This window comes from Myotis daubentonii, chromosome 5 (genome assembly GCF_963259705.1).
Source record: "Myotis daubentonii chromosome 5, mMyoDau2.1, whole genome shotgun sequence".
In the NCBI taxonomy this organism is placed as follows: Eukaryota; Metazoa; Chordata; class Mammalia; order Chiroptera; family Vespertilionidae; genus Myotis; species Myotis daubentonii.
In genome coordinates, this window is record NC_081844.1 from 27,626,861 (window position 1) to 27,636,413 (window position 9,553).

A 9,553-nucleotide genomic window follows, 5' to 3' on the forward strand; every position below is an offset into this window, starting at 1 on the left:
GAAGGGGCGGGACAGATTCTTCAACACAGACTCAGGAGCCAACCCGCTGACACCCTGATCTTGACTTCTGGCCTCCAGAGTTGTGAGCTGATACATCTGTTGTTGAAGCCACCCCCCACCCCCCATAACAATCTGAGGTACTTTGTTATGGCAGTTTGAGCACACACTCCCCCTCCCCCAATTATTTAAAAGCATATTCTAGGCATTGGACCTTTTTTCTGATACCTCCCCCCCTTTTTTTCCCCACTAGCTCATTTTTTAAAAAATTTAAATTCTTTATTGTTTAAAGTATTACATGTCTTCTTTTTCCTCCATTGACCTCTTCCCGGCCGCCCCCACCCCTTTTCCTTTTTTAAAAATTTATTTATTTTTTCTGCTGAAACCGGTTTGGCTCAGTGGATAGAGCTTCGGCCTGCGGACTGAAGGGTCCCAGGTTCGATTCCGGTCAAGGGCATGTACCTGGGTTGCGGGCACATCCCCAGTAGGAGGCAGCTGATCAATGTTTCTCTCATCGATGTTTCTAACTCTCTCTCTCCCTTCCTCTCTGTAAAAAATCAATAAAATATATTAAAATAAATAAATTTTTTTAAAAATATATTTTATTGAATTTTTACAGAGCGGAAGGGAGAGAGATAGAGAGTTGGAAACATCGATGAGAGAGAAACATCGATCAGCTGCCTCCTGCACATCTCCTCCTGGGGATGTGCCCGCAACCCAGGTACATGCCCTTGACCGGAATCGAACCTGGGACCTTTCAGTCTGCAGGCCGACGCTCTATCCACTGAGCCAAACCGGTTTCAGCTAAAAATTTATATTTATTAATTTCAGAGAGCAAGGAAGTGGGAAACATCAATGATGAGAACCATTGATTGGCTGCCTCCTACACACCCCCCACTGGGGATCCAGCCCACACTCTGTGCATGCGCCCTGAGAACTGGACCATGATCTCCTCATAGGTCAACGCTCCACCACAAAGCCACACTGCCTGGGCCCTTTTTCCATTCTGATCTGGCTGAGGGACTCCAGTGGAGGGAAACATGTTCTGACCCATTTTTTGAAAACCCATTGGGCAGGGGGTGATCATTCGGTTTCCTGATGACTGTGCTGTAGACAACTGAGCCGTGTTACTTCCAGTTATGACTAGACGAGGCCAGGTGCTGTCAGGGCAACAGCTGGGTCTTATTTTAGGCCTTGATGCCTCACAGGGTCGGTCAGAGGCGCAGGGAAAAGGGGTGACAGCCTGTCTCAAGCCCACACAGCACTTCTTGCTCAGCCTCAGCACCCCTTACTGCTGGCTCTGAATGATTTTTTTTTACTTAGTCAAATCCGGTGCTGTAAGGGTCAAACTTTATGTCCACTGAGAATTTTCAAAGAATGTGTTTCAAGTTCTGAAGTCACTCCCAAGAGAAGCATTTCAGAGATGCTTTTGGTGAGGGACGGCCCAGCTGGTGGGTGGCCACCGTGGCTGCTGGCCTGGCTGGGCCTGCGCACAGATGCAGATGGTCCTGGGTGACTTCAACAAAACCAGCCACATTATTTAGTCTGTATTATGATGGTTATCTTTAAAAATACATTTTTATTGATTCCAGAGAGGAAGGGAGAGGGAGAGATAAAAACAGCAATGCTGAGTATCGTTCATCGACTGCTTTTTGCACATCCCACACTGGGGATCAAGCCCATAACCCAAGCATGTGCCCTGACCTGGAATCAAACCGTGACCTCCTGGTTCATAGGTCAACACTCAACCACTGAGCCATGCCTGCTGGGCTGTATTATGATTATTTTAAAAATTAACTTGGGGGCAAACAACATCAGCAGACTCAAGAATTGGGATACTGGTTTAGTGTTTTAAAAAATGTATTTATTCTCTCATTTATTCACCAGTGATTCTGATTCTGCGCTCAGGGGAAATCATTGTGATGGAAGCTCCGGTGTGCAGGTGTGCATACGGCACCTACTAGTGGACTCAAGCCCGCGCATTGGACTGAGGGACCATAACAAATGGGGCCCAGACCCTGTTAGGAAAGCAGGTGCACAGCACTACGAACAACCACATCCCCGGGCACTAGCTGTCCCAGGCACGCTCCCAGCTTCCTGTGCACACGCTCTCCTAACAGGTCTGGGTGCCCGAGAGCCAGGGGGTGCCAGGAGCAGGCTCCCAGGAAAGGGCAGTGCTCCGATCCTCAGAGTCCCTGGAGGCTGGCTCACTCTAGGGAAGCTAACCTGAGACATTCCTATAAACAGCACTGAGGTCGCCCCTTGAGGAGAGAGGTAATGACGGTGCCCAGCACCGAGGAAAGAGCCCGACTTGCCAGATGGAATTATTCTCAACATGGCAATGAGCTGTTCTGTTTCTCCTCTGTAATTAAAAAATAAAGCTTATCTTTAAAACAGAAAGAGAGAATTGGACAGGAGCTTGATTGGGCTCTCTGCTGAGCTGCCCCTTCCTGGTCATGACCGTGACTCCTGCCTGGCCTGCCCAGCCACTCCTCACGGCCTCAGCTTCCTCCTGGGACGAGGGAGCCTGGATAGTGCTGCCCTCGCAGGGTGGGCGTAAGGTCCCCAAACCGGCCAGGTTCTCGGCGTGGCTCAGAGCAAGCACCTGGCATGGAGAGCGCTGCAGGAAGGAAGGCAGCGGATGGGCCTGGGCGCAGGGTCGGGGCTCAGGGGAAGTCGCAGTAGGGCAAGTGGAAGGGGTAGAGGGGCGTGTATCGTGAGTCCTGCCAGAGCAACTTCTCCTCCAGAAAGGCCACAGTCTGCAGGGTCAGGACCAGCGTTTGGTGCTTCAGCATGCTGTGCACGTTCAAGCCTGGGGAGGCAGGGAGTGTGGTCAGGGCAGGAGTGCAGTCAGAGTGGGACCCATCTGGAGCCCCTTTCCCTCCTTCCGGGAGCACTTCCCCTTATAGAGAGACCATGGTCTGACATGGGGTCAAGAACGCTGCGGCCTGGATTCAAACTCTGGCTCAGCAGCTCACCATGGGGGACCCTGGACAAGGGACTGTCAACCCATCAGCTTCTGACTCACAGCCTCCCATGTGCCTGCCTCTGCCCTCTGCTTGGCCATGATTCCCATGGATGGGTACTGATCACAGACAGAGCAGATAAAGAAAAACCATGTTCCAAGGGTACCCAGTGGGGCTACAGTTAGGAGGGAGGGCAGGGATGGGACAAGGCAGGTCATGCAGGATCTGGTGGGTCTTGGGGAGGACTTGGGCTCCCCCCACCCCCGAGAGTGCAGTGGGAGCCACGGAGAGCTGGAGGCAACAGAGTGATGCGTGCAGACTCAGGTGCTCACAGGTGTCGTCTGGCAGCGGGGGTGGGGGGACAGACTGTGGGGATGAGGGCAGAGGGGGCTGTGCTGATCAAGGCAGGGGGCTGGCCCAGGGTGACAAGAAGCGATCAGATTCTGGATATGTTTAAAGACAGAGCCAACTGTGTGAGCTGACTCACCGGAGTGGAGGGTGACAGCGTGGTGGGGGCCTAAGCCACTGGAAGGAAGGAGATGCCTGAGACCCCCATGTGCAGCTACCCAGGAGGCAGCAGGAATGCAATCGGGAGACTGGGAATCAGTCGACAGGGTGAAAGCTGTGATGTGCTCAGGACACACCTGATCCAGCCTCTCGGAGTGAGGAGCCAGGTGGGGACAGCCAGTGGGCCCTCGCACTCACTCCACGCACAGCACTGTGAGCGCAGCTGGATGATGTGCTATCAGAGCATTTAAGAAAGACATCATCCTCCCAGTGCTCCGTTTGGGCCAGTTGAGGAGTGGGGAGGGTAGTTACTGCCCAAGGCCACTCAGTGATTGAGAGGCAGATACAGGACTTGAACTGACCCAGGCGCTCCCTGGAAATCTGGGAGTGGACCAGTGCCCTTCACTCACCCACAGCTGGGATCAGGTTGAAGGTCTTAAGCCCCGCTGTGGCTGTCACAATGTTCTCAGGCATGTCCTCGTGCACTCTGAAAGAGAGGCCAGGAGGTGAGCCCTGCGGAGGATGGAGCTCAGCCCCCACCCCTCTGCCCTGAATCCTCACAAGTCCACCAGGAGCACGGAGTCCCCCCAGCGGCGGTAGCAGGCCAGCTCTGTCAGGTATTGAGGGTCTGCAGTTGGCATCTCCAGGGAGTCCACGATGTGCAGGTTGTCCTGGTGGGAGAAAGGACAGAGGTCTGCGCTACCACCTCTCCCGGCCCTCGCGGCCCACACACCCAAATACCCCAGGGGCTCCCAATGGGATCGGGGCTGTACCTGAGCCAGCTTGATGGTCAGCGCCACTTTGAGGCCTTGCACCCGCATTTTCATGGGCAGCATGTAGTAGTAGCTTGTGGGGCCCCGGGGGCCATGGGCAACACCTCCTGTGGGGACAGAGGTGTGTAAGCAGGTGAGGGCCCCAGCTAGAACTGGGGGTAAAAAATTAGCCCCAGTGGTAGGTGTGTGGGAGGGGGTGGGTAGGCTGCCAGCAGTCAGGCTCAACTCCAGCAAAGAGGGCAGGGCCTCAGGTAAGGATGGAGAGAGGAGGCCTGATTGGGCATCACCTGAGACTAGTAACTTCACTTCTCTGGGCCTCTGTTTCTTCAGCCATCAAATCCTGAGTGAGGGCTGTCTACCTGTATGTCCACCCTCCCACCGGGCTCTGGGAATACAGCACAGAACAAGATGGAAGGATCCCTGCCCTCACGCCATTCACATTCATACAGAGGCTTGATTACGGAGGGAATCAGGGCTGGGCATGGCAACCCAGAGTCTGGGAGTGAGCGTGGGTGGGCAGGGAACCCAAAGGAGGTCAGGGAGGGCTTCCTGGAGGAGTATGGCCCCAACACACCAGAAGGATGAACAGAGTTGACCAGGCAAAGGGGAGATGACTAAGTCAGAGCTATCTGGGCAGAAAGGGTGCGAAGGGGATATGGGGAGGGTCCAGCAGCCACCAGTGCCTGGAATGACAAGGTAAGGAGCTCATGCAAAGGCCGCAGAAGCTGGGAGGTTTAGGAAGATCCTCTGAGTGTTGCGTGACGTGTGGAGAGATGAGATGTGAGGTAGGGCCCAAAGGGGCTGTGGCCATAGTCTGATGAGAGAGGCCAAGGCCGGAGTTGGCTGCAGGTGGAGTCGGGAGAATCAGGGGATGGGGAAAAGTGAGCAACCCTCAGACCTCTGGCTGCATGTGGGCAGTGAGGTGCGTGGGTCTGAGTCTTGCTGTCCCTGCCCCAGGTGGGCTGATGAGGTAGAGGGAATGGGACCAACAAGACATCATGCCAGATGTGTATAAAGAAACATCCAGACCCCGAGTTAGCCCAGAGCCTCCTCCCCGCCCTGCCCACTTGCCTCCTCGCCAGATTGGGGAGCGGATACTGCCATGCCTTGCACGTCCACTGCCTTTCTGTGGCCAGGGCTTCCGGCCACCACCCCGCACCTCAGCTCTAGTCTTGGTCTTGGCATAGCTCTGTGGACACAAAGTGAGGAGGGGTCAGGTTCCTGAGGCAGATTCATTGCAGCCAAAAGGTACCAAGCCCAGGAATGACCTGGATGGACTGGGCCTGCCACTGGGGAGCCAGAGAGGAGACACAGAGAATGGGGCTCTATCAGGACAAGCACCGATCACGTTCAGAGGGAGGAAGGACAAAGAAATCAAGAGTTCCCTCCTGCGCTCCAGAATGTCAGTCTCAGAAAGGCAGGGACTCTGCCGCCTGCATCAGTAGGTGCTCAGTGTTTTCTGGAATTATTCCAATGGGGCTGCAACTGAAAGGAAGGTGGAGCTTGGGGACAGACACGGAGAGAGCATCAGAGGGAGGTGTAGGGTGGGGGACCGTGAGGAACTTCCAATGCCAGGCTACCATTTCATTCCTAGAGCAACAAGGAGCCAGGGAGGGTGTGGGCAGGGGGAGATCTCGCTAGACTTGAGATGGGCAGATGGAAAGCGGAGAGATCCTGATTGATCATGGCTTCTTCAATCTCGGCATAAAACCCAAGGTCTGCACCATGACTCCTGCTGACCTCTGAGCTCCACTGGGCTGTTTGTGGCCCCTGCCACAGGGCATTTGCATATGCTGTCCCCACTACCTCCACCTCAGCCCCACTATCCCCTTCACCTAGTTCTTTTTTAAAAATGTATTTTTTTATTGATTTCAGAAAAGAAGTGAGAGGGATAGAAACAGCAATGATGAGAGAGCATCACTGATCAGCTGCCTCCTGCATACCCTCCACTGGGGATTGAGCCCATGACCCGGACATGTGCCCTGAACGGGAATCTAACTGTGACCTCCTGGTTCCTAGGTTGATGCTCAACCACTGAGCCACATCGGCTGGGCTCACCTAGTGACTCTTACTGCAAACCTGAGGTTAAATATCCCTTCTGTGGGATAACTTCCCTAATCAGACATTTACAGGTATCACTCCATGATCCTTTCACCTCTCCACCTAAACCGTGAGCTGCATGAGGGCAGGGAGCTCTCCTGTCCCGTCCTCGAGCACCATGCTTGCGCACAGTGGGTGTTCAGAAGATGCCTGGCAAATGGCCCATCAGCGAATGGTCAGGAGAGAGAAGATGGGCCCAAGCCCAGTAGTCCAGAGACTACACACCGAGGGGCTTCCACACCTCACCCCACTCAGGACACTCACAATTCTCTTGAAGTTCTTCTGCCACATGGCGACCTGGTGCAGGATATCCAGCCTGTGGAGGAAGGACACGGACGTCTCCCTCAACTTAAAGCCTTCCCACAGTCCCACCCCACGAGATGAAAGCCCAGGCTCCTCTCTTCCCCCGCCAGGGCTCTGTGTGAGCTGCCTCAGCCTTCCTTTGACCCCAGGTCTTGCCGCCTTCTCACTGCCCTCCATTCCATTCTGTGAAATGGAGTCTGGCCTCCAGGCCTTTGCATGTGCTGTTCCCTCTGCCTGAAATGCTCTTCCCCTGACTGGTTCCTTCTCAGCCTACAGGTCTCAGCCCAAACATTATCACCCAGAGAAGTTCCTTTGCAAAAGAGAGTTACACCGTCCTCCTTTCCTACCATTACAGCTTGCTTAATGCCACCTTCTCTGTGAACTGGTTTGACTCGTTAGCCCTGCGCTGTCCCATACAGTAGACACTGGCCACATGTGTGGCTACTGAACACCTAAACTGTGGGCAGTGCCACATGTTAAAATGACAATAATATCTACATCAGGTTAAATAAATTATGTTACTGAAATCAATCTCACTTGTTTCTTCCTGTTGTAGTAAAAAATGTGGCTACAGGCAGAATTTAAGTTACACACTATGTGGCTGACATTGTGTGGCTACGCTGGACACCGCTGCCAGGGTAACAGTATGCCAGGGGTTGGAACACTATGGCTAATAGGCCGAATCTGGCCTGCTGCCCCTTTTTGTAAGTATGTTTTACTGGAACACAGCCATGGTCATTTGCTGATGTATCAACTACTTTTTGCACTACATTGGCAGAGATCAATAGTTGTCATGGAGATGTTAGTCTGCAAAAGCTAAAGTACAGTGGGGCCTAGACTTACGAGTTTAATTCGTTCTGAGACCGAGCTCATTAACTCAAATTACTCTATCAACTCAATGCAAAAAATCAGCCAAGAGACAGCTGGTATCTCAAAAAACTCGTTAGTCGGGACACTCGTAAGTCAAGGCCCCTCTGTACTTACTATCTGACCCTTCCTCTAGTTCAGGGGTGGGCAAACTTTTTGACTCGAGGGCCACAATGGGTTCTTAAACTGGACCGGAGGGCCGGAACAAAAGCATGGATGGAGTGTTTGTGTGAACTAATATAAATTCAAAGTAAACATCATAACATAAAAGGGTACGGTCTTTTTTTTTTTTTTAGTTTTATTCATTTCAAAGGGGCCGGATCCAGCCCGCGGGCCGTAGTTTGCCCACGGCTGCTCTAGATTCTAAGCCACATCAGTGTTCATTCACTACACCTGGAATGGAATCTGGCATATAATAGGTGCTTCATAAATATTTACAAAACAAAATATGTTGTTTTAAAATTTCTTTGTCACCCTCTACTAGATTATGACTCTGTACAGGTAGGGGCAAACCATACCAATAACAACAGTAGGAGTAATGAGTTAATAGCACCTATTATGGTACCAGACACCATGCACATGAGATGCATTATACACCCGGGCAAGCAATAACCCAGCCCTGGGAGTTGGCCCACATAAGGTTGAGATCCTGGCTTTAAAGCTTACAAGCTGTGTGACCAAATTTCTTAATCTGTCTGTGCTCAGTTTCCTTATCTACAAAACAAGGCTACCAGAACCCCTTCCTAGTGTTGCTATGAGGTCTAGTTAACGAAAATGCAAATAGGCTTGTGCCCGGCACACAGATAGGATTTAGACACTGTTAGTAACCGATTTTTGCAAAAACCAGTCACAGCAACGATAATCAACATGTCTATTGAACTTATGTGCCGGAATTATCTCATTTAATCATCACGTCAACCTCTTGATGTTTGACAGAATGGGGGAAGGCAGGATTTGAACGAGGTTCCGCATCCCTAACCCCTGCAAGCTCCAGAGTTCTGCCTCCTGAACCGGCCTAGAGGAAGTTACCTCTCAGCTCTCAACCTCACCACTCTGCAGCAGGGAAAATCATCCCCAACCCCCCCCCCTTTTTTTTTTAATTAGCAATCATTGCGCCCCAGATAAACCTCATTGCCACTGCGCAAAGCTATCATCATCCCTTTGACAGGTGGAAAAGCTAAAGAGGCTGCAGCCCAGGTCAACCTGATTCCTAAAGCCGCGCTCACTGTCCCTTTGCCACGCAATTCACCATTCCAGCTCTCAGTTCACCTGGGCGCCGTGGAGAAAACGTCGGGGTGCAGCTCGGCCAGACCTACGCGCTCCTGCTCGAAGCCCCGCAGGGACTCGACCCAGGCCTGCGCCGGCCGCCGGTGTGAGGGTACGGGGAGCTCGCATTTTCGCAGTACCGGTGCCTGGAGACCTGCAGCAATTGGTAAGTCAGGGGTCTGGGGAGAGGGTTCGAGCTCCCAAGAGGGGCGACCCCGGCAACCTCACCCGCGCTCGCCACCGGCTCCGGCTTCTCCGGCGGCTGCACTGCCTCTTCCGCCAGCACGTTCAGCCGCTGTAAACGGTGGGCGAGAATGAGAGACGACGCCTGCACCCTCCAACCCTGGTCCTTCGACCCCGCTCCCAGTCCCGGCCTCACCTGGCAGCGGGTGGGCGGAAGCCAGGCCCGCGCCCCGGCCCGGACTAGCCGCAGCATCGCGAAGCAGCCCCGCACGCCCCGAGGTCAAAGCTTCCTCTGGGCGCGCGCGGCGTCTAGTGATGACGTCACGTCCGCGCCGCCGCCGGCTCCGCCCACGTTCGGGGCCAAAAAGCAGAGCGTGTACTGCAGAGTGAAGACGTCGAGACCCACCGCCTTCCCAGGAACCCCATTTTCACTCCTGGCCTACAGGGCCCTCTGCGACACCTGGGAACGCGACCCCACAGCATGGAGCCCCCAAGGCCTCCCCTTCCCCTTCGTAGAGCCTGTGCTCGTTCAGCCAATGAGCGTTAAGTCTGCAGAAGTGGCCCGCCCATGGCTGGGAGGTTCTGGGCGGA

General features: G+C 53.5%; 1 protein-coding gene across 1 annotated transcript; it reads right to left on the bottom strand.

The window, feature by feature from the left end:
* Positions 1 to 1,543: 1,543 nt before the first annotated feature.
* Positions 1,544 to 9,345, bottom strand: MRPL4 (mitochondrial ribosomal protein L4). Its single transcript, XM_059696859.1, has 9 exons — positions 9,159 to 9,345; positions 9,008 to 9,074; positions 8,783 to 8,933; positions 6,608 to 6,659; positions 5,315 to 5,432; positions 4,244 to 4,350; positions 4,032 to 4,141; positions 3,881 to 3,957; positions 1,544 to 2,809 (listed from the first exon to the last, which is right to left on the bottom strand). The coding sequence occupies exons 1-9, from the start codon at positions 9,213 to 9,215 to the stop codon at positions 2,664 to 2,666; spliced, it is 885 nt and encodes a 294-aa protein (XP_059552842.1). The 5' UTR covers positions 9,216 to 9,345; the 3' UTR covers positions 1,544 to 2,663.
* Positions 9,346 to 9,553: the final 208 nt, after the last annotated feature.